Here is a 26,076-nt window from a genome sequence, read left to right on the forward strand (position 1 = left end):
AGTATAACTCAAACAAAAAGCAAAAATAAAATAATGCAAAAAAAAGTTTAAGTAATGACTAATTTATTTTTTTGTTTGTTAAAATTGGCATATGTATTATTATTATTATTATTATTATTATTATTATTATTATTATTATTATTTGAGACCGACAGACGCACACAGAGCGAAAGCAACGCATTACGTATCTCCTTACGTAATGACGTTTCATGTACCTCAGGACGCGGAAGTGGTCTGTTGACATATCTTCTCTGTTGATGTGTGATTTACTTTCGCCATAATTATTTTTGATAACACTTAACGTCGTGAAGGGACATGTCACGGAAACAGAAAGAAGAGTATTACCGCTTTTTCACCGTCAGCGACACACGCACGCACGAGAAGGGCCACACGGAGTACAGGATCACCGCCCGGGTACTGTCCACTCTACTGTCCACTGTACTGTCTCTGCCTCGGCCGTGTGCGCATCCAGTCTAATCTGGCTGCTGCTTTTCTAGTTATATGTTTATCACTGACTGGACTTCACTCATTTCATTAGTACAGGGCCTACATTATGCAATTTTCCGATCGGTTACATTGGTTGTTTCCTCATCACAAACACACCCTGAGTTGTGTTTGTGTCGTTCACACATGTTCGTCTCTCAAACATGAAACCGATATATACACAAACTCGTGACAGTGTTGGGGCTGCCTGTGACATGTAGCTGATGTGGGCCAAAAGGCGTGATTTGAAAACTTCTCTCTTCTTCATGAGGTACATAAAGGAAGAGTACAACACTTATAAAACATCACTCCCTGTGACTGCAGTGAGCAGCTTGTCGTGCATTTCCAGTGCAGGATACTGGAGGAAATACAATCGATTTTCTTCCAAACATATCAATTTAGACAAAAATGCACATGGTGGATTTTATTTTATTTTATTATTATTATTTTTTTTTTTTTTGTTGCTTTTTGTTACTTTGTTTGTTTGCCCTGCCCTAAGACAGCTATGTAATTCGGTGTCATTCAGATACGTATGAATGAAACAACACACAACTCCAGGTATGTTTTTGTGGAGATAACAACATTATGACATTACTAAAAAAGTCAACCTTTAAATACTGGTAGTTTATTTGGTTGGTAACACAACAAGCTTCACATGCATAGCCTTAGTTCTCATGATTTATTTCTATACTGCTCAAAAAATAATAGGAATACTCTGAAAACACATCAGATCTCAATATGGGGGGAAAAATGGACAGAAATAAAAAATTTTAGCCTACAGAGGGCTTAATTTTATAGACACCCTGAAAATCAAAGTGAAATAATGATGTGGCAGGCAGGCTAGTCCAGTTTGCCAAAATTAAATTTCTGTAACTCAAAATGCCTCTCAGTCTCTTGTGTGGCCCCACATGCTTGTCTGCATGTTTGACAATGTCGTGGCTCCTAATGAGACGACAGATGATGTCTTGTGGGATGTCCTGTGTAAGTGCATCCCCGAGCTCCTGTAGAGTTTGAGGAGCAACCTGGCGGCGTCTGATGGACCCAAACATAATGTCCCAGACGTCGACTCTACAGACTCTTGCCACAGGGGCCGGACATTGTCGTGCATCACCAGCGTAGTCTGACAGTGGATTCAATGACCTAATGTCAGTCAGACTGCCATCTTCCAGCCGTAGAGGTCTGTGCGTCCCGCCATGGATCAGCCTCCCCAGACCATCACTGACCCATCACCAAACCGCTCTTGCTGAACCATGGTGCAGGCAGCAGAACATTCTCCTTTTATTCTGTAGACTCTTTCACCTCTATCACAAGTGCTCAGGGTGAACTTGCTCTCATCTGTGAAAAGCACAGGGTACCAGTGATGGACTTGCCAATTCTGGTGTGGTCTAGTAAATGCCAATGGAGCTCCACAGTGCTGGGCCATGAGCACAGTGCCCACTGCAGGACATGGTGCCCTCAAGCCACCCCCAGGAAGTCTGTTTCTGATTGTTTTGGGTAGAGACACTAGTGTCTTGCTGGAATCCATTCTGTAGGACACGGGCAGTGCTTAGCCTCCTTGCACAAAGGAGCAGATATGGGTCCTGCTGATGGCTTGAAGACCTTCTACAGGCCTGTCCAGCTTTCTTAGTGTAAGTGCCTGTCTCCTGAAATCTCCTCCTTCTTGAGATTGTGCTGGGAGACACTTTGCAATGGCACGTCTGGATGTACCATCCTGTAGGAGTTGGACTGCAAATTGGTCCGCATGACCACTGTGATCTTGTCATATGCAGAAGGAGATATGCAGGGTTATTCTGAGAAAGAAATTCACTGTCATATTTCTATCAAGGCAAATTTTTAAATGTGAAATATAGTTTAAACAGTTTTTGTTACATTTATCAGTTAACCTCCATTTCATTCATGTTTAAGCAACTATTCCACTGACAAGTCCTCCACTATTGACATGTTATAGAATGTTATAGAACAGTAGACATGTCACATTTACTATATCGACTTTAATTCAATAAATTATGAACCGATAAGTTTTGGATGTTATTATTTATCGTGTGTATGTTTTCCTTGCTCTAGTGGGAAATAGTTGGTATTTTTTTATATATGACAAAATTTGAGCTGTAGAATTATGAACAAAAATAACAAACTAACTACTTAAACTAACTACTTAAATGTCTTCTATATTTACTTACCATACCACACTTCAAAAGTTGTTATCGTGACAGACCTATTCAACAGTCCCTTTTTTTTTTTTTATTCCATTCTTGTTACCAATTTAATGCAAAGATCTAAATATTTATTTTTTCAAACTTCAATAACTTATTTAATGTTTTATCTGTATGTAACACCACCAGGCCAAATTACAGATCAGGTCAGTGGAGGTGAGCCCACTCTCAAGAAGAAATACAATTTTTCAAGTTAATCCTGAGCAATACAAATAATCAATATGGATTTGAGATACAGAGAGATATGAAGAAGCAAAACATCTCAAGACACAAAGGTAGCTAATCCCCTACCCCCGCACCAGGAATGTTAGATAGTGCACCTTTAAAGCATCAATCTAAATCTAAAAGCAATAGTAATGACTGAATGCTATTTTTCCTTGATGATTTGTAGTTTGTGTCCAAGTCTCATCCTGAAGATGTGAAGGAGATAGTGGTCTGGAGGAGGTTCTCTGAGCTGAAGAAGCTTCATGGAGAGCTGGCCTACACACACAGAAATCTGTTCAGACGAGAAGAAGAGTTCCCCCCTTTTCCACGAGCACAAGTCTTTGGTAATAATATGGCCTACTTATGCTCTTTAAATTTATAAAAAATGTTTTATCTGTTACTATGCACCGGCCATTTGCTAACATTCTAACTTTGCTATGTTTCTGTCTAACAAAACTTTTGTCCTACAGGGAGATTTGATGAAGCTGTGATAGAAGAAAGGAGGAGAGCAGCAGAAGTCATGTTTAGTTTCACTACCACTATACCTGCTCTTTATAACAGCCCGCAGCTCAAAGACTTTTTCAGAGTGAGTCCAAAACCATTGGGTTGGGTTACATGACATCATTACATTTTAACAACCCTGTGAAAAAAAAAGAAAACTTAAGTTTGAGGGCAGGTCATGATTCTAGTAGACTTTCCCTTTCAACTGTTAAATTGCCGTATTTTCCGCACTATAGGGCGCGCTTTAAAGCCTTTCATTTCATCCAAAAATGACTGCGTGCCGTATAATCCTGAGCGCCTTATATATGAATTTATTCGAGTGTTAGTACAATTTACTCCATACAGGGGCTGCAACCCCTATTCCGACCATCATTCTGACAACCATCCACCACGACATGCCCCCATTCCAACACTTTTTGATGCCCCCATTCTGACACCTTGATGCCGCCATTCCAACACCGATGAACCAGGACTACTCCAGGACTAATCTTGGATGAGACAGAGAAAGAGAGAGAGAACCGCAATCCCGTATAGCAGGGTATTTGGCGTGCTCTGCGCCATTAGAGCTCGCAGAGCTTGACGCACGCTGCTCTGACCTCCCTTGCAGGTGAGAGTGCAGTGGAGATGCCAGATTAACGAGTGCGTAAAAGTTTGCATTTTTAAGCGCCTCTTTATAAACTTTTATGAGTTTATAAGGGACCCACAGATTTCTGGGTCCCTGTGTAACGCGCTCTGTCCTCCATGACCAGGTAAAATTCCAGTCCTTTAGCCCTTATTCATGAAAATATTCAAATTCCTAAATCATTGATCATTTTAGTGCCGCTGTCTGACTGCAAGCCCAGCACAGCTTCACTCTCACAACACACTGAGCTTCACAGCGCATTCTCATGCGCCCTAGTCTTTGGCGACAGGTAATGAATGTCTTCTGCTCCTGTCCATTCACAAAAATGTCCAAATTGTCTCACAATCCAGTTTGTCGTAGTGTCTCTGCTTGGCCGTATCATTGCGCCTTGAGCCAAGTGCGCGTCACTGCGCGCCTCCATCTGCAGTGACAGGTAACACCCGTAACCCCTTCATTCATAAAAGTTCCAAATTCTTACGCATCTGTCTCTTGTAGCTACACTGCTCAGCTGCACTCACAGTACCAGGACGTACAGTGGTGCGCCTTCAGCAATCAGTTAAGATAAACAGATTCTAAATATAATTTCACCTCCAAACATGCGTTCTCTCACAATGAATCTGGTTGTATAGTTGGCATTGTCATTCGGCGCCTTGACAGGCGCAGAATGACTTGCCCGTCCTTTGGGGTGACTCCCAAACTCCAGAAAATGAGCTGCGTAAAGAGGATTCCCAGCCGTCAACCCTGGGATCATGTACCAGAGTTATATTTAGAATGCGTTTATCTTATCCTATTGTTGAAGTCACACCACTGTACGTAAAGGTCCTGGTACTGTGAGTGCAGCTGAGCAGTGTGGCTACAAGGGACAGATGCGTAAGAATTTGGAACTTTTATGAATGAAGAGGTTATGGGGCGTTACCTGACACTGCAGATGGAGGCACACAGTGACGTGCACTTGGCTCAAGGCACAATGATACGGCCAAGCAGAGAAACTACGAAAAACTGGATTGTGAGACAATTTGGACATTTTTGTGAATGGACAGGAGCAGGAGACATTCATTACCTGTCGCCAAAGACCAGGGCGCATGAGAATGCACTGTGAAGCTCAGCATGTTGCAAGAGTGAAGCACAGTCAGGCACTAAAAGGATCAGTGATTTAGGAATTTGGGTATTTTCATGAATAAAGGACTGGAATTTTACCTGGTCATGGAGGACAGAGCGCCTTACACAGGGACCCAGAAATGCGTGGGTCCCTTATAAACTCATAACAGTTTATAAAGAGGCGACTGCAAAGCCCCTTCTCTTCGTGCGCACACTTGAAGATACGGACTCTCGTGCCAACAGAGCAGCGTGTGTAAAGCTCCAATGGCGAGAGGCTGCCGCATTTTGAGCCAATGACAATTATGATTTACTGTGAATACGCTAACAATTTAGCGTCTCAGACTGTTTTGTTTTGTTTTTTTACGCGTCAACACTGAAAAAAGTTGAGAGTTATTGTGAACGCGTTAAATAAAGTTTGACTGACTTATCTAACTGTTGTGTTTCGTTAAATGCGCCTAGTCCGGTGCGGTTTATATGTGAAAAAAGATTAAAAATAGACCATTCAATGACGGTGTGCCTTATAATCCAGAGCGCCTTAAAGTGCAGAAAATACGGTGCTTCTATTTTCCTGATTTGTAGTAGTAACTCAGTCTCCAGAAGTGAACTGGTCATAACATAAAAAAAAATTATATTTGCATTCTAGAGTGGGAATGCAATATGTTGTCTTTTACTGTGCTTTATGGCTTTATCTTGGCTTGACTTTTTTTTTTTTTTTTTTCCGATTTCATGTTTTGTTACTATATATTGGCTGGTTTTGTACGATTGTTGGTGGTTTTAGACCATAGACTGTATGTATAAATGGACTTAACTAACCCTTTTAGCTGCAGTCTTGCAAATGGAAAGTGAGCATGTGTGCACTTTGGCTTCAAGGATCCTGGCTCCAATTCACTTTCTATTGCATAAAAATCTCCCCTGGTATTTTATGTCACTATTTTGTCCATAAGTCAAGATATGAACATTAATAACAGACCAATCAGGAGCCGTCTTTTCCTTAGGCTGCTCCCACTAGCGTTAACAACACATTGATTGCCCGCTCCCTGCCAAACCAGCATTGTGGGTGGGAAGAAGCGTTACCTTAAACAATCTTGCCCCAGACTGGTTCTTTGGTTGCCATGATAAAATTACTTGTGGTCAGAATTCCAAATATAGAGCTCCATACTCAGTCCAATAACTACCAGCTGCCTCCTCCTTTAATCCACTTGTTTATACAGTCTATGGTTTAGAGCAACACACTTTTGTTTTGTGCTCGTAGGGGGGTGAGGTGTCCCGTCCTTTGGACCCCACTGTAGTATACACCTCTGGGACACTGCCTCCCCCTCTCATCCCCCTCCCCAAACGCCGTGCCTCAGACTGTCTGCCCGCTGATGAAGAAATGGGACACGAGGCTCCAACTTTACCCCAAGATTTAGGAAACAACTTGGGCTTAGAACTGGGAGAGCCAGAAGTAGCTGCTGAGGCCTTCTGTCACATTAGAGGATCTCCTGAAGAACCAAGTGACTCAGAACTGGATGACAGAGGTGAAAGACCATAGCAGAGTATAGATGTTATTTACATCTTACAAAACTACAGTTACTACTACAATTACAAACTGCTATTGCAAGTCATCTCCTCAGAGTACATATAAATGTAGCCTCAAGTGGTAAAGATCAGCCCTCACATGCGTCTGCGCCGTGCCCTACAAGCACCGCACCCCGCAAGCGCCGTGCCCCACACTAACCTTAATCACCTGTAAACTCCAACCACGACTCTAACCCTTAGCCCCAACCCTAATGGTAGGCCTAACCATAAGCATAACCCTAAGCTTAAACCTGACCCTAGTCATAACCCTAACCTTAGCCATTACCCTACATACCAACACATTTTTATAAAAAAAACCCAAAACATAACAAAAACAAATCTAAGTTGACAGACTTCTGGTTTGTATATACAAAATTTATAAAAATAATAAATTCAATTAAAATAAATGAAAGCAATAAAATAAAATCAAGATTAAATTAAACATATTAAAATAGAATTTAAAATAACAAAAATTAACAATGATTAGCATACATTAGCATAATTACATAATTAGCAAATTACATAATTTGCAAATAATATAACAAACACATAAAAATAAAATGCTATAAAAATAAAATAATAAATAATGACTCAAAATAAATGCAGTACATTTAAATGAAATCAAATATATTCATTTAAAATAAAAATAATATAAATTAACATACATTTCCATAAAATATCAAATTCACATAAAAATATATAAATTAAAATTATAAAAATAATAACATTTGCATTAACTCACACACATTTGTATAAATTACCATAAAACTAAAGTAAAAATTAATTTAAATAAAATAAAGTAAACAATTATTTAAATATTAAATAATAAATCAAACTATAATAAATTTAACTATTACATTACATTTAAATTAATATATTATTATTATTATTTAAATAAAAATAAATAGCTGGATATGTCACCTGTCTTCATGGAGATGCTACATTGCTTGGAAAGTCTCTTGGAAAAACAATTTTCAATGGAGGCAAGTAGTTGATGCTGCCAGGACAAATTACATGTCAGTTTTGCGGAGAGGCAGCCCAGCTCACATTTTTGTCATTTATTTGCAACAAATCTGGCTAATTAATATATTCCAGCATACTTATTTAGTTATAAAACACCTGCAGTTGAATAAATACAAGATAGATTAGTTTAATGCTATATTATAGAACATTCCGTGGCCATACCAGCTTCTCAAAGCCTGATCCCGTCATATCTCAGAAGCTCAGCAGGGCCGGGCCTGGTTAGTACCTTATTTTCCGGTTATTAGACGTGCTCTTAAGCCTCCAACCCCACCAAAAAACGACTGCGCGCCCCACAATCCAGAGCGCCCTATACATGAATCCACTTGGGTGTCCCAGCATGACTTCAGTAAACTACAAAGCCACAGCACCTGCAGCACACGCAAACACACACAGAGCAGACAGCAACCGCTCAGCAACCAACACCCACAGCCACACTCATCACTCCACGCAGACGAGGAATGGAACAGAGGAGGAACCGAAAAAGCAAGTGCAATGTGCCACTTCTAGACACAACTGAACAACAGAGTCACTGTGAACACGCCGACAATCCGTTGGTCCCAGACAGCACCCTCCCTACACGCCATAACTGAACAAAGCCCAGAGTCACCGTGAACGCCACAAACAAACAAAACCACTCACCCATCACACTGTTGGGTTTCCTTTAAAGTCCAGTGCGGTTTATTAGTGAAAAAAGTTCGAAAATAGACCATTTAATGACAGTGCGCTTTATAATCCAGAGCGCCTAATAGCCCGGAAAATATGGTACTTGCATGGGAGACTGCTGGGAAAATCAGGTGCCACAGTGGGGTGCTAGTAATAAAATTGTTGTTGTGCCCCCTTAGGCAAGGCACTTGAATTTGTATGAAAGTGGTGTGTGTGTGAGTGATGGTGGTGGACAGAAGGGCCAATGGCGCAGAATGGTAGCCTCGCTTCCATCAGTCTTCCCCTGGGCAGCTGTGGCTAGAATTGTTTCATAATCAAATACATACAGCTTTTAGTTCCTTATGTTATGTCATGTTTCATATTATTTCATATATATTTCAGATAATGATTATTTAATAGCCAGAGTGGCTAACAGTGTAAATACAAGCTAAACTTTATGATGTACTGACTTTTGTTCTCTATGTGGCTCCAGTTCCATCACCGTTTCTAATGCAAGATTTACAGGAGTCGCAGGAAGAGCTGAATTCCCTTTTTGATTCAGTGGTGGAAGACGAGGCACCACATACCGATGATGCGCCACCTCCTCTGTCTCAAGATGACCTGGCTACATTTGACCCTTATTATAACCCAGGTGACTTTATAAGCTCTTTCACTACTCTTTTCACTTGTTTTTTCTACTTTTAAAAAGTGTCATTTGTGTTGAGCAGTGTTAAAGCAGACCTATTCTGCAAAATTGACTTTTCAGACCTTTTAACCATGTTATAGTTGTTTTCTCTCAATGTTTACCCACTTGCAGTGGTATTTGTAGTGACTTGTGGTATGTTTGAGTGATTACTCAAATGTAATTTAGATTAATCGCTTATTTTCAAGAGGCCATATGCCGTTGTCACTGCCAGCGGGATATGCTCACTGCTCTCTACTCACTTCGTTCTCCAGTCAACATTTTTTTCAAGATTCCCCAGTGTCGAAAAAAAAGTCTACTTGCTACCGTGACCTGAAGCTATTTATAGGAGAGGCTGACAGTATGTTCAAATGTGCAGATTATAGCATAATGATCCATGGGTGTAATAGATTAAGTATATAGCAGACAGAGGCACAATATGTCTATAATAACGAAATAAATAGATGCATTTAATGGCATACTATAACCTCTCAATGGAGCCAAGATAGTCATTATTATAAGTACAGAATACATTTTTAGATTAATAGACTCTAAAAAAAAATTACTCATAATAAATAATTTCAGTCAAAATACTGCAGCTAAAATACTTTTTCAAATTTCAGACTGTGGACTTCTGGAACTCCTCCTTTACACATCCCTTTACACAAACCTCTTTGGAAAAAACTTTTGATATTCAGTCAAATATATACTTGTTAAATTACGTGGAACAACTTCATTTAGATAGAAAGAAATGTAGAATACTGATTACATTTCTTTACAAAGTATGTTACAGTATACTACCACTTTGGAAAGATGGCACTATTTACGAGTCAGTTGTCACAATTTCTACCTTTGGCAAAACTCATGAAAAAAATAATTACGGACACATTTTTCAAGAACTTTGGTATCCTTTACTGGCAAGCCTGGAAACTCTTTAAGAATTAAAGTATCACATTTACTAAATTATCTTTGGTATTCCCTCAAGACGTGTATGCTTGAATGAATAATGTACAGACTACTTGGCCATATAAGATGTTTGCTGCTTTGGAGTGGTTTGGAATGTCAAGAAGAGAGGAGGGATGGGAAAAAAAAAAAAAAAAAAAAAAAAAATATATATATATATATATATATATATATATATATATATATATATATATATATATATATATATATATATATATATAATATATAATATATATAATCAGACTGTGGTCTTTGTTATTTTAGACATGTTGGTTTTGTTCAAAGTCATTTCATACACCCTCATTTCCAGGTGACTCTGACCGCTGCAGTGACCATTCTGAGCTGTTTTCTCTGCCCTTGGACAACATGAACTCAGGAGCTGCTTATCTGACCAGCGCCTCCTCCGAGCTCACTGCAGCCATGGAGAAGGAGAAGGAGGGAGAGCTTAGTGCAGCTATAGTCAAATACAGGACGGCAGTAGACATCCTCATCACAGGAGTTCAAGGTAATTAAAATAACTAATGAAAATATAACATTAGTGTTTTTAGGGTTGTCAAAAGTATTGAAAATCAGATACTAATTGATAACTAAAACTAGTAAAACGACTGTGGGATTACAGATATAACCTGGCCACATGTCTCTGAAGCGGGAGTAATTTAGCAAAGAGAGCAAAGGGAGAGGGGACTTATTAAACATGTTAATATGTTATTTTTGCCATATATAGCATTTAACAATATAATATAAGATAACATGATGATCTAAATATTTTATATATTAGCGGCTAATACCCCATAAAAGTGTAGTAGCCCCTCTTTAAATAAAGATTCAAAGACAATTTTCCTGTTCATTTAAATAATTTATACACATACATTTGTCATATAGACTGTCTGTTGTTGTATGTGCAGGAGATTCAAACTCAGTGCGGCGGGAGGCTGTAATGAGAAGAACAGCCCACTACCTAAAACACGTTGAAAAGCTGGTGGACATGCACTGCGCAGATTCTCATTCTTAGCACAAGTTACTCGACTATGGTCAACAACAAGCTATCTCTGTCATCCAAAAAATGAGTCTCCTCATGTGTAGTGATGAAAAAGCTTAGATAGAAACAGTCCTAACCAGTCACTCCTCAACAGTTCATCTCTAGTGGCTATTCTCTGCAGATACAGACTGTGTTGTACCTGAGAAGGCTGTCCAAAATCGTTTCAGCCCTCACATGAGACATACTGTGTTGTATCTTCAAGGGGCCCATATATGTTTAATCTATGTTATAATGTTGTTTCCTCATAAAAAAACATACCCTGAGTTTTGTTTCATTTACACATGTTTATTACACAAACTTGAATTCTTCTCTCAAACAAAAAAACAACTTGTGATGTCTTGTGGTACTATTACTACATTTTTAAACTCTACACACTTCAAAAGATTCATTTGGTTAACATCAGTGCTAGAATTGCTCATCTCTACTGAACAAAAGATAAAAGTTAACATACCATTGAAAAATTACATGTTTCATCACTTTGGATATAGACACAAATAATTAAAGGTTACTCTAACATGTGTAAATGAAACCAACTGTGGGTATGTTTTTGAGGAGGTAACAACTTTTTAACATGGCTCAAAAGAATCCATTTTACGTAATGAAGAGGAGAATTACTATGCACACTTGTAGCATTATTAACCATGTAACACCATCAGAAACATATCTTCAATTTGGCTTTGCTTCTTTTCCTTCGACCCCATTGCAAAATGACTGAATGATTACCATTGCTACCAGCAGAGAGAGAACCAACCAAATGACAAAATGAAGTGCCCAGAAATGCAGTCCAGGTTCAAGAGTCTTATCCATATGTAACCATGTAGTTCTTATTCTGTAATGCCAAGGCAAATTTGTCCAATAACATGTGTAGTACCACAGTATAGTGCACTATGTCATTTAATGCAGCTTATAGTCTGTACTGTCACTGGCTCATGTCTCTTAGACAACTATCATTAAAGCAGCCAACCAGTCTGTCTGTCTAAAACTGATGATGTGATCATTCACTGAATACAGGACCAATCACGCTGGCTTGATGAGTGGGACTTTAATGTGAACATTTTCGACGACTGGGAGTTTAACTCGGACTACTTTTCTCTCCTGTGGACAATTTCATGCTAGGTACTTTCTCAACAGATGGTATAGAGAGTTATTCTATAAATTATGATATGGCTTTTTTGTTTATAGAACTAAATGTAAATATTCTTATTGATATTTTAAAGTGTGTTTTTTAACTCAGTAGCTCAGAACACATTGCAGACACACACAGTTGTGTCTCATACAATGAAAACAGAGTCCACGTATGCAACTGATCAAAGTAGATGCAATGTTTAATTATATTTTTTTTGGTATCTGTATTTTTTTTCAATAGAACAACCCCTCAACTTGCACTGTATGCATGACCAGTACAAACTATTACATCAGGTTAAACTAACTTTGAATCAACTTTCAAAACCCTAGGATATGCTTACCTGATATGACTGAGAGTGAAAAGATGTGTATGTATATATAAGTATGCAGTTATAGTCCTGTTCCATGCAGTAAAGTAAGTATTCCACTAAGAGGCGCTATTCTGTTGACTTTGTTGTGACATTCAACGCATCACCAATCATTTTCAAACATTCCCCCTCACTATTTTGTATTTGAACCCATTTTTCAGTAAAACTAATGCTAAGTTCTTCTAATTGTCCTGGTCTATTCTTTGCAATACAAGAGTGAGCAATTACATTCTTTTTATATCAGAAATTAGATTTTTTTTAAATGCATTTATTTATTTATTTATTTTAGAATAGTCTTTATTAGTTTAGTCTTTATTTGAAGGGACAATGTACAGAGACATAATGCATAAAACTCAAAACTCATGAAAATGGAGATGTTCAGTGGCAGATTATAGCTAAACAACTAGTTTACAGCTGCAGTTCCAGACTGACTTGTCCATGTAACATTTTAAATATTACTCACAGTGTATTTACTCATCCACCTCTGTCTGAAGTTTAGAGAGGAAAAGATGGTTACATCCTGATACCATATTTATTTTTAAATTTGTGTCAATTAGCAATAACCAAATATAAATTCAAACTGCTCTATTAAAACCAGCATCTTTTGTTGTTTATCCAAAATCCCTTTCTTATCAAATGCAGATGAACATATGTATTACAGTATTGTTGGTTTGATTTGAAGAACCATTGTCGAGGACAGATGGGGCTACCACCAAATGAGGCCAGCATCGTGTACAACAAAAGATGAGAGGACAACAAAAACCGCGAGCAGAGTAGAAGAGGGTGGTGATGAGAGCATGAGCCCAGATCATCCCTCTTTTGTTTCTGTTGTACAACACCTTTTCATGTTCTGTAGATGTTAGATAGCAGCCTGTTTTTCCTCTAGCTTCCATCCAGTCCCTGAAAGCTCTTGATTTAGTGCTGCACCTGTGAAGCAGAGATGGAGAGACAAAAGTGTTAGCATATGCGCACTCCAGTACTCTCCACTCTGCCCACTGCAATTATAATCTCCAGTGGCTCAGCCTGAGAGCATAATAGTCCTTATTTGTGAGTGAGGATCAACATCACATGTTTACCTAGAATCATAATATAGTGCATTACATATGGCACAGGGCAACAGAATGACTTGATGTAGGCAGACAGACATATTGACCAAAATTAATGTCAGCATTTTGAACATTTTACAGAAAATTATGATTTTTTTTTTTTGTTCTAGACCCATGCGACAAGGCTGACTACTTTTGAGATGAGGTAAAATCAGCATTTTTTACCTTTCTACCATGCCTGAAGAGGTTTTAGATCCATGCATGTTTGAGTATTTTAATGATCTCTCACATGCTCTATTTGAACCCACCTTAGCTGGAAGATTTTGTGCAATGCTTCACCCACAAACCTATGTCACCCATGCTCCTGGCAATTCTCTGTAAATATAAATGAAACAAAACTGATGCCATGTGCTGTAGTTTACTTAGCAGAATGCACACCGATTGTAATGTGATAGTGCTCTGAAGGGGCAATGACTTAACACAGATAGCAAAGGAAGTGGTGCCTCAGAGCATTAAAAATGAAAGTGAAACTAAACACACATACCAACGGATTATTTGTTTGGCAACACAGCAGATGCGCATGCAGCCTGAGTGCAGAAAGCATCACTGTCTGTGTGGTGAACATGAAGTTGCAACATTTGCTAGCCCAGTAAACGGTTTATTATTTTGTGATAAAATAAGTTCTGATGCTAAATTAGTAAGTGGGATACATGTGTTAATTGCAGGTGACTACTTAAATGACGAGAAGAAATGTCTCAAACTTTTGCTTCTTCTAAAATCCTACAAGACACTAACCCCCTATTTACACCAAAGTGTAAGAGTGCGTAAGTGCAGCAGCACAGTGTATGAGCAGCACATGCGCAGGTATCTAGCATTCTAATGTTATTTGATATCAATTCAGCATACATGTTCCAGGTCAGTTTTTTTATGACCAGATTTTGTGAAGGCAAAGCTTAAAAAGAGTATAAGGCTTCTGAACAAACAAGAGCAAAATAATATCACAAGATTTTTTTTTTACTATGGTAAATGGACAAATGAAAACATATTACTGCTGAGCTGATATCAAATAACATTAGAATCACAAGAAGTGTCAAAATAAATTTATCACTCACCATGTATCCTGAAAATCAAATGCTTGAATGGGGTAAATAATGCTTACACATATGTCACAAAAGATGTATTATTTCAGGACATCAGAAAAACAACGATGTGGCTCGTGTGTTGCCATGGTTACTATGCCCCCCAATACATTGGTGACACAGAGAAGATGTTGAACTTTGTGCCAGTTTTTTTCTTTTTTTTTTTAAATAAAGATACAGAGACATTGACCATAAACCAGTTTTAAAAATTTGCATCTCTGAAAGTTAAACAGCAAATACTGATATAAAAGTGGGACCTTCACCACTGCTTACTTTTGAGTATGTCATGTCACTTGAACACAGCCAATGTACCATAAAGAAATGTGGCAGAAAACTAATTTACTTAAATTTGACTTCAAAAAAACAAACAAACAAACAAAAAAACATTATATATTATACATTTATATATAATAGTATAAATTCCAGAATATAGGCAACAGAAGGCAAAGGTGAAGTGAAACATACTATGATTTCAGTGGAGATATTTGGACTAGGTGTAGAATATCATAAAATGTGAAAATTAAGATACAGTACTTTTGGCAAATGAACATATGAATGATATCGGTGCATGGTTAAAATATTTTGCCTTCACAAACATTTTTGGTGAAGGCAAAATGCTGAGCTTTACCTACTGGCTCACAGAAATGCTGAAACCCATAATAACTGCAAACAGCATTTTTGCCAGGGGTCTATATACTTTTTAAACAAACAACCCATAGTTGAAAATTGAGGTCGAGTTTCCTAAAAAGATTATTTTCACACTATTTTTTATAAAGATGTGGCTTTACTTAAAGATGAAAAGTAGAATAAAAGCATTTTAATTGTCTGATTAATGCCCAGAAAAACCTAATGTAATTTTATTAATGTTATAGTAAAATGAATGTGCAGTAAGGTGGTATATGGTCCCGGGGCCACAACTTGCACACCACAGCCAAAAGGGGGTTCACACCAGAGTGTCAAAGCGTCCATTTTATATGTAAAGTCTTTTTTGACGCTCTGGCGTGAACACACATAAAGAGCTCTATCTAGATTGTCCATCTTTTTAAATTACATTCTAGAACATTGTAAATGCCTAGTCTGAGTGAACTCTCTAAGACTTGTTGCTAAATGAATTAATCTGCATGAACTTGTTAGTTCTATTCAAACTCTGCACTCTGGAGGAATGGCATTTCTGTTCCATTGTATTTGAGCTGTGTGGAGCATCGGTTACCTCTCCCTCTCCCATCCACACAGACCTGCACAACAAAGCTTTTGTTATTGCAGATGGAGCAATCACAGGTGACCCACCCCCTCTGCATTATTCAACCCTCCCTCTCTCATGCTGTTATGTTTATTCAGAGTCTTCTCTCTCCCTCTCTCCAGCTTTTACTGGACCTGTTTCCATAACAACTGCAACCTTTATGCTGTCCTTTTCCAATCAAGAGAATGGCAGAGATGACAGACAAAGAATGGGCAGATTGATAGAGAAGGAGTTGATTTTGATACACTTTCAATAGCTCTATCAGATCATGGCCTTGAGTACAAACATTGCAATGCAAGGTTCTGCAGGTGTGGAAGTGTTGAACATACAGTAGCTAATTTCCATAGATGAGTCTAGGGCTGTATTCCTTAGTTGTTTAAATAGCTGACTATTAATAACTGCATTATTTGTGAACTAATTATTCCATTCTAATTATACAAATTTAAAAATAAGGACAATCGCAGAATAGTGGAGACATGAAGTGAGCAACCTTAAAATTTGGGACTGAATTGTGAGTGTAATCTTTTAATTAATACATACACTGTTTCTTGAAAAATGTCTGAGCCCAATTTAGGTCAGATATGCTTAATAGTTAATTGTTAGTATTTAATAGTTTGTTAATAGTTAATAATTAATTGACTGTTTTGGAAACTTTTGTCAATGACACACCACGGCTAATACTAATCGAACTATATGGCATGTTTTGGTAAACCAAGAATTGTTTCCGTTGACTACAGCTGAAACATGTCACACAACACACATCACATGTATTAATAACCAACTACTCCAAAGACACCGTTCCTCAGCAGTTGTCATCTTTTTTGATCCATGAGGGAAAGCTTTATTTCAATAATGGATATACTGATCAACACAACATGCAGATCACATGGTTCCACAAAAATAGTTTGATTACAGGAAAGGCATTGAAATTTTGCATTTGTAAGTAACTGATTTGGTCTTGGTCTATCCCATTGCCACACACCTAGATTGAAATATGCCCTCAAGGAAAAAAAACAACAACAAAAAACTCAGACTTCAATCAAGAAGAAAGAAAGACAAAACTGTATGACCTCAAGGAGATTCTATTGTTGGAGGAGTGAATCTGTCAGTGAACTAATGCAAATGCAGAGACAAGATTGTAACAAATCAGTGTAGCCTTTCTGGAAGTGGATTCTTGCCTGTTTAATAAGAATCTTATTTTTTTGTAAATTAAAGTCACAGGCTTGTCCATGGAGATTGATAGCTTTTCTATGCAATTTTGTGGAACTATCCACACAAAACACCTCCATGGAGAAAAAAATTGACATAGTGCCCTCTTACACCAACATTCTGGAGGTGATATGGATGGATTAGTATTTGCACACATTTAATAAATCATAATAAATATACATTATACAATCAATACAAAGAGGTGGTGTAATGACAATGCAATGCAACAACATTCAACATGGATATACATTAATAGATTGAAGCCTGATTATTTGCCAGTGCCAACAAGCAGAGAGTACGGGATATAGCCCACTCATAGCTTACCAGAGGCGAGGGAGGGCTGGGCATAAAGAGGGGGTTGATGACGACAGAGATGAACTGAGAGTGAGAGTGCATTCAGGGAAGTGAGGCAGACAGAGTCGCTCATTTTCTCATATCAGTCGTCTGCCTGGTGCCAGTTTAAAGACCAAAGTACGCCCCGACACTGGAGCATCTGTGGCTGAGTGAGTCCATTTTTTCTTATGTATGTGTACCTAAAGCAATGTGCCATAGCAGTATTGTAAATGTTTTTTTTTCTTTTTGCTGTGTTGTGTTTCCATTTGAAAGGCACTGTTTGAGTCCACTGTAAACCTCTTTCTCGTTCTTTCTCTATTTTTAAAGGTACCCTATGTAACTTTTTTGAGAGACGATCTCCATAGGAGATATTATGGTTTTAGCTGGAATGCTCCACAGTATGACATTAAATATATTTATTGCCATGGAGGCAAGCAGGGGGGCCATGTTAATGGTCAGATCTGTGGAGAGGTGACCCCTCAGTTTTTTGCAATAAAACACCCATAATGAAATAAATAAAAGATAAGTTTGAAACCTTACTGTGGAACATTCTAAGCAAACCCAGTCACAGCATTCAGCCAGTTTGGACTGAATGCTGCAGGTTTATCGGCCCTCTTAATCCAGCTGTTACCGGATTTCATTTGATTCATTATCTAAAAGTGGTGCATCTTTTCTGTGGCTTTGACAGGCTAATCTGATCTTAGTTTAAGCACATTGACAGAGCCTCCATCTGGGATAAATATAAGGAGAAACAAAGCATTTGAATAATTTATTAGTAATAGAATAAGTGTAGAGTTGGATTCAAGGGGTTCTGCTGGTAGAGCGAGACAGTGGGTCAGGTGGTGATAAAACAGTGTATCCACCTGCCCCTCTGTTAACCGAAACGAGAGGAAAAGGAAATGAGTGAGGTCAGAAGGAAGGAAAAAGGGGAGTGTCAGAACAAATGGGAGAGAGAAGTAGGGCGAAAGGGTGAGGTCTGGAGGACTAAATGGGAGAGTGAGAGAGGGAGGAGTGAGGTCTAGAGTACTAAACGGTGGAGACAGAGAGGAGCGGGGGCTGGAGGACTAAAGCCGTATGGGGCTCGCAAGTGTCCCGTACAAGATTTCAAGCTCGTAGACCGCCCAGTGAGCCCATAGAGAGGAAATGTTCATGCACATTTTTTCCTGCGAGCGGTCTATGGGCGGCAGCTCATAGCAAGCACGTATCTCACACTTACGGGGAAGTACAGGTCAAGTACGCATCACGCAGGTGTGTGGTACAGGTGTTTCCATTTTCTCACGCCCCGAATTCCTGCAGCCCACGCACGGGTCCCTGAAGGGCCAATTGCGTCGATCCTATGGGTCACGTGCATGCCCTCATGCGAGCCACCAGGGTCAGAAAAACTGATGCGATGCCCATGCGGGCACACACGAGTCGTAGCTGCCGTGCTGTATACACCAAGTTTTCGCCAACGAGATGCCGCCCAAAGGGAAGGCAAAGGGCAAGAGGATGGGGAAGGGCCATGACACTGAGGGCCCAGAGACTGCAGCAGGAACAAGGTCAGCCACAGCAGCCACAGCAGCCACAGCAGATCCCCAGGCACATGAGGAGGCAGTCAGAGAGCGAGGCATTATTGGGGACAGCGACAGCGGCCACAGCGCGACGGCCACAGGGAAGCGGACAACCCTTATGTCATACAGCTTCACCCTAGTTGTAAGAGCCGTCTTGGCATCACCATGGTCGAACAATGGATGAGTACGTGATGAAGTGGTGATGACGAGCCCAGTATTATATAGCACGGCAATAAGAGCCACATCTCACGCTGTCACACGGGCCGCGTAATGCCGGCCGTACACTGTGTGATATTTTTGGTCGGGCCCCAGCTTAAACTGTACGACCAAATCGCAGGGTTTAAAAGTTCACATCTCATGAAACATGTTCTCACACTATACGAACCGATGCTCTGATGCGACCTGCCTGCGCACACTGTACGTTCACATAACGGCTGGAGTTGTTGTTCCAGAAGTAGAAAACCACGAAGAAGAAAACCACAGAATTAGAAAACCGCAAACGTGTGGAGACATAATGCTGAGGCAGGCAAAAAACAGATGCGCTGCCTTGGCAATTTGTGCCATTCTCTGCGCAGACAAGCCCAAAAAGAAGACGACGAATATGTTCAAAGAAATGGCTGCATAGACGTGAGCAGTACAGGTTGTCTGTTCTTCAGAAGGAACTGGTGGTAAGTAGCATCAAGTTTTTCACCAAACTTCTGTTCTTTGTTGCTCAATTAGCTGCGCCTCCAAATGCGCAGTCTGGCAGATTCTGGCAAATCAGCTTGTGGAACTACTTCAACAGAGTGAAACCCTCACGAGAGGCGACTGGATTTCAAACAAGTTTGATATTCTTGCGACCTACGAATGCCGATTGAGAGCTGGTCGGGAGGTGTTGATCTGTTCTATTTACCCCATGTATACAACACGAAGCATGACACACGATGAAGTCAAAACTCGGCCCGATCCCCAAAACAGTCGCATGAGTGAAAAATCAGCTCAAAAAGGGTCAAAAATCACACCACGTACACCCGGGTTAAGAAACTTGTACTTGCCTCGTACAAACGACTAGAGGGGTTTTGTGCAGATACTAATCTATGGGATTTTGACTCGTACGTGACCCTTGTGTGGCACTTAAGTATGGCATACTACTGCCTCAGTCTTAAGACCTGCACGACACTTGCGTGCCCCACTTTGCCGAAGTTTCTCCCAGGGTCCCAGACAAGTCTCATGGGACCTGCAAGCTACACTTGCATATATATATTTTAAAAAATGTGTTTCTCACCTTCCACGGTGGTAGGTCTCTCTCACCCTCATTCAGCTCAGGTCGTCTACCACAGGCCTGGGAGCTTGAGAGTTCTGCGCAGTATCTTTGCTGTTCCCAGTACTGCACTTTTCAGGACTGAAATGTCCGTTGTTTTTCCTGGTATCTGTTATTGCCACTCTTCCTGTTTGGGGGTTATAGCCCCGAGTGCTCCGATCACCGCAGGCACCACTGATGCCTTTACTTTCCAGGCTCTCTCCAGCTCCTCCTTGAGCCCCTGGTATTTCTCTAGTTTCTCGTGTTCCTTTTTCCTGATATTACCATCGCTTGGTATTGCGATGTCCACCACCTCGGCTCTGCAGTGTTTCTTATCCACCCACTATGTCTGGTTGGTTCGCCATCACCATCCTGTCAGTCTGTATCTGGAAGTCCCACAGGATCTTGGCTTGATCGTTCTCCACAACCTTTAGAGGTGTTTCCCACCTTGACCCTGCACAGATGTTTCTGTACACTATGCCCACCACTTGGTTATGTCGGCCCATGTTTGCTTTCCCTGCCAGCATCTTACACCCTGCAGTTATGTGCTGGACTGTCTCAGGAGTCTCTTTGCACAGTCTACACCATGGGTCTTGTCTGGTGTGGTAGATCTGGACCTTTATTGCTCGAGTGTCCAGGGTCTGCTCCTGAGCAGCCAGGATCACTGCCTCTGTCCTTCAGACCAGCCCTTTCAAGCCATTGGTAGGATTTCTTAATATCAGCCACTTCAGTTATATTTTGGTGGTATGCCCCATGTAGGGGCTTGTCTTGCCATGATGGTCCCTCCAGCACCTCTTCCTCTTCACCCCACTGTCTGAGACATTCTCTGAGTATGTCATGTGTCGGGGCATTATCCTTAATGTACTCAGCTTGTAGAGCCTGTAGAGCTTGGATGTTTCATCCTGGACAGTGGTTCCCACACTCACTAGTCCTCTGCCTCCTTCCTTTCGGCTTGCGTACAATCTCAGGGTGCTGGATTTGGGATGGAATCTTCCATGCATAAACAGAAGCTTTTGTGTCTTAACATCTGTGGTCAGTATTTCCTCCTTTGACCAGCTTATGATTCCTGCAGGGTATCTCATCACTGGCAGGGCATAGCTGTTTATTGCCTGTGCCTTGTTCTTGCCATTGAGCTAGCTTCTTAGGACTTGCCTCATTTGTTGCAGGTATTTGGCCATAGCCTCTTTCCTTGTTGCCTCTTCAAGGTTAGTATTTGCTTGTGGGATACCAAGGTACTTGTAACCATCTTCCACGTCTGCTATTGTTCCCTCTGGGAGTGAGACCCCCTCTATGTGGACTACCTTCTCTCTCTTTGTCACCATCCTGCTACATTTGTCAAGCCCAAATGACATTCCAGTGTCTGTGCTGTAGATCCTGGCGGTGTGGAATGTGTCAGTGTCTCACTCGCTCTTAGTGTACAGGTTGATGTCATCCATGTAGAGGAGGTGACTGATGGTGGCCCCGTTTCTGAGTCAGTATCCATAGCCAGTGCGGTCAATGATTTGGCTGAGGGGGTTCCTTTGCAGAACAGCAGTAGGGACAGTGAGGCTCCTTGGTATATGCCACCTTTGATGGACACTTGTGCAAGTGGCTTACCATTGGCTTCAAGGGTGGTTTTCCACAACTGCATCGAGTTTGTAATGAAGACCCTTAGAGTCCTGTTGATATTGTACAGCTCCAAGCACTCGGTGATCCATGTGTGTGACATTGAGTCGTAGGCTCTCTTGTAATCAATCCAGGCAGTGCACAGGTTGGTCTTACAGATTCTGCAGTCGCGGGCGACTGTTTGGTCAACCAGGATTTGGTGCTTGGTTCCTCTGGTGTTTTTGCCAATGCCCTTCTGTGCTGCGCTCATGTATTGATCCATGTGCTCGCTTGTCTTAGCCGCAATGATGCCTTACATGAGCTTCCATGTTGTGGAGAAACAGGTTATTGGCCAATAGCTGGATGGGACTGCACCCTTTGAGGGATCCTTCAGGATCAGGATCGTACGCCCTTGGGTTAGCCATTCAGGGTAAGTCCCATCCTTTAGCAGCTGGTTCATTTGTGCTGCCAGGTGCTCGTGGAGAGCAGTGAGCTTCTTTAGCCAGTATGCGTGGATCATGTCAGGGCCCAGTGTAGTCCAGTTTTTCATACCTGAGACTCTTTCCTGGATGTCTGCCACTGTGATGATGACTGGATTCTGTTCAGGGAGGTTGCTGTGGTCTTCTCTCAGATCCACCAGCCACTGTGCATCGGTGTTATGTGATGCCTCCCTCTCCCATATGCCTTTCCAGTACCTCTCAGTCTCCAGCCTTGGTGGGTCCGCTCTGGTGTTATTAGCCAATTTATTTGTCTGGCTTCATTATCTTGTGTGTACCTCTTTAGGCGGCTGGCCAAGGCTTGGAGCCTATATATATATATATGTATATATATTAGTGCTGTTATGCGATAAAAAAAATTGAGAGATTAATTATGATCTGTAATTAATTAATCTAATTAATCTCATTTTAATCTCACCTAAAAAATGCTGAGAAAAGCCTTCAATTTGAGGTATTTTCATTTAAATTCATTATTACATTATTGTGGCAGATCAAAAGACTGATATAGAACAAAAAAAGTGACTTTATAAAGTCATTTATTGTTTAACAAATCTCTCCAAATTGGCTGTTGAGCCCAAGTCTCCATGAATAAGAAACTGTTTGCTGTAAAGTAGCAAAGACGAGGAAATCTGAACATAATAACTTTTGTCTACTTAAAGACAATAAAACGTCCAGTCTTTCCTTAACCATATTAAAAATATTATTGATAGAGAAATGCTTTATATATGAGATCACTGGTTTTAGTCCTTGTTTTAGTCCTGGTTTAGACCTGCTTTAGTCCTACTTTAGTCCTAGTTTAGTCCTGGAATGGATTAATCCTGCTTTTAGTCCTGGTGTTAGTTCTGGTTTAGTCCTGGTTTAGTCCTGGTTTAGTCCTGGTTTTAGTTTTGGTTTTAGTTCTGGTTTAGTCCTGGTTTAGTCCTGGTTTAGACCTGGTTTAGTCCTGGTTTAGTCCTGGTTTTAGTCTTGGTGTTAGTTCTGGTTTAGAGGCTCACAGGAGGAAGCGCGGTTTACGCAGCGTACGCGAGAAAACACGATCCACACGCGGCACACGGGAGCACGTCGGTGTCCGCGCAGTGTCTACGAAAGGAAACGTGGTCCGTGCGTTCTCAGGTTAATGACGATGATGAAGGTGTGTGTTTGTGTTTGTGTGTGTTTGTGTGCGTGTCCCCTCATGTGGCAGGTCACTATAGGACAGTAGTGCAGACATCATGAGCCTATGCAGGCTGTTTTCAGCAGTGACATTTAAGTTGTAGGCAATATTATATTTGTTATTTTCTTTTATATTTCACGTCGGGAGAATAATTTCCAAGACACGAATGCGTTTTTACCTGTGCACTGCTGACTCTGTTCTACTGGCTCTTCGACCTCGTCCATTGTGCGACTGACGCCGTAAACGTCGCTCTTACTGCGCGTGTTTTGTGTGGGTTTCCGACAATGAGTGGAATTGCCGAAATTAAAAAAATGTATAAATGTGTTTTTTGTTTGTGCGTGTGTGTGTTGTTGTCCCAACAACACATAAAAACAGGTTTTATAATAAAGCAACTCACATACAGAAACAGTAAAGTTAGAGATTAAAAATGAGATTAACGCGATTAAAAAACATAACGCGCTAAATATGACTGTAATTAATTAATCGCAATTAACGCGATAATTTGACACCCCTAATATATATATATATATATATATATAATATATATATAGATAGATAGATAGATAGATAGATAGATAGATATAGATATATATATATCGAGAGAGAGAGATTGTTATGCTTTTGTTAATTTACATTCTCTTCTTTTCCACTCCACAGAAAACTGTTTCATCTCACCACTGATGGATCCCTCTGACTTTTTTGACAATGCTACGCACCAAATGAGCATATTCAGTGAAAATCCATGTTCATTTTATCCCCCTTCTTGCCAGGAGCCTCCAAAACACTCTCTGATTCAACATCTCCAACCAGGCATGCCTAGACAACTAGGTAGGATGCATGGCAGCAACATGAGCCTTCAAAGAAACCAGGATCCAATTTTGGAAAGACAAAATTTGGCAACTGAAATTAGGTCAAAAGTGGGAACAGAAAACAACATTTTGGGTGTTAAAAAAAAGAGGATGGATTATTTCAATTGGAATCAAAATTTACCACAAGTAAAAAAAAAGAGACCAGAAAGCCATGAACAATCTGAAAATATTGGCAGAAAAAAAAGAAAAGACAGGGATGAACTCAAAGAACAGGTAGGACAATTGAAGGAAAGGCTGGTGACCCTACAGGAGAAAGTGTGGAGGGCATTTGCACAACAGCACTTGTCCCAGAATGACAGAAAATGGAGGAACATAAATGAGCTCTCTGAGGATAAGAGCATAGGGGTGGATAGAAAGGAGGACCTTTTTGCAAATGTACTGAAAAAACATACTGGTAGCCAAGGTCCAAAAGATGTAGTAGTGGAGGCTGGGGAAAGGACATTGGAGTGGAATTGCACTGAACTTTCCAGGGGAGACTGGGATGGAGAACAGTGCATGGTAGATAATGGATGTCAGCAGTTTGCACAGTTGTTGAAGGTAGAACTTAGAAATGCTATGGCCATGGTTATTGACCGAGTTCTGACAATTTATACCGAAGCCTCAGAACCAGATTTTTCCTCTCCTCCTGCTGTTTCTTTTGTGGCTGAAGCAAATGAAAAGTGGGGGATTGTGAAAAAGATATCAAAGAGAGCACATGAGATGGATGGCAAAGACCGTAACACTGCTCCAAAACAATCAAATCAACCAACTGAAGCAACAGCTGTCCGGATACAATTGCCTCCTCTTGGCCCATCCAGGCCTAACCTTATCTCTCCTGATCCTCTCTCCAAAGACCATTGCTTTTTATCTCACCCTACTGCCCCCTTAGCTCCCCGTTACCCACCTTTTCATCCTCTCCAGTCGATGGACACACCTCCGCTGTTACACTACTCCATGCATCAACTCTTCTCCAGGACACTATCACACGTGCCCTCGCCACCAGTCAAGAACTTCCATGTGACCAGAGAACCCTTGGCTGAGTTAGAGCGACCAGTGTTCAGTGTGCTGATGCCTCAGCTGGAACTCCTGGAGCCCCCTCTATCCAGTCAGTTCACAGACATGGAGAATGGAAGGAGAGCAGAGGTGGGAATAAGAGAAGCTGGAGGTGCAGTGGACCTATACCTCTCATCATCAGTGATATCCTTTTTCAATGTGGTAAATAATGTAGTCCAGGGGTGTCAAACTCAAATTCACAGAGGGCCAAAATTAAAAACTGGGACTAAGTCATGGGCCAACCTAAATATTTATAGAAAAATTTCAACAACATCTGCATGTTTTCTCTTCTTTTGAGATACGTAATGTTAAAACTTTTCTTATTAAAATAAATGTTTAATAATAGTTTTGCTTAAACATTGAATCCAGAACAAGCATAATATAAAATAATAACAAAATTTAAAATAACTAACACCTCTATAGTCTTTCTGTAGCCGGTGGGCCAGCTCTAATACATATTTGATATGATCTGAAATTTGGCAGCTGGGCCTGAGTTTGACATGTCTCATGTAGTCCATTTTGATGGAATGCACTCTATGATGGTAATTCTTTGTCCTCATACTAAATGAAACTGAACTAAATCTATCAAAACATGACCTTTTTATTTATGCTTTTATGTTTTCTT

The 26,076-nt window shown here is 40.3% G+C and overlaps 1 protein-coding gene across 5 annotated transcripts in view; it reads left to right on the forward strand.

The window, feature by feature from the left end:
• Positions 1-209: 209 nt before the first annotated feature.
• Positions 210-26,076, forward strand: part of LOC110171946 (uncharacterized) — a 44,257-nt gene continuing 18,390 nt past the window's right edge. For all 5 annotated transcript variants that reach the window (XR_008632637.1, XM_055156846.1, XM_055156847.1 and 2 more), the window contains exons 1-7: positions 210-414; positions 3,088-3,244; positions 3,371-3,486; positions 6,374-6,638; positions 8,837-8,995; positions 10,299-10,493; positions 24,208-25,595. Coding sequence is in view for 4 of the 5 variants with exons in the window: in XM_055156846.1 (XP_055012821.1) it covers positions 316-414; positions 3,088-3,244; positions 3,371-3,486; positions 6,374-6,638; positions 8,837-8,995; positions 10,299-10,493; positions 24,208-25,595 (2,379 nt within the window). In the remaining variant the exon portion in view is untranslated. The remainder of the gene's footprint in view (positions 415-3,087; positions 3,245-3,370; positions 3,487-6,373; positions 6,639-8,836; positions 8,996-10,298; positions 10,494-24,207; positions 25,596-26,076) is intronic.

The sequence above is a fragment of the Boleophthalmus pectinirostris genome, unplaced genomic scaffold (assembly GCF_026225935.1).
Source record: "Boleophthalmus pectinirostris isolate CB_2022bp ecotype Guang Dong unplaced genomic scaffold, ASM2622593v1 HiC_scaffold_20, whole genome shotgun sequence".
Lineage (NCBI taxonomy): Eukaryota > Metazoa > Chordata > Actinopteri > Gobiiformes > Gobiidae > Boleophthalmus > Boleophthalmus pectinirostris.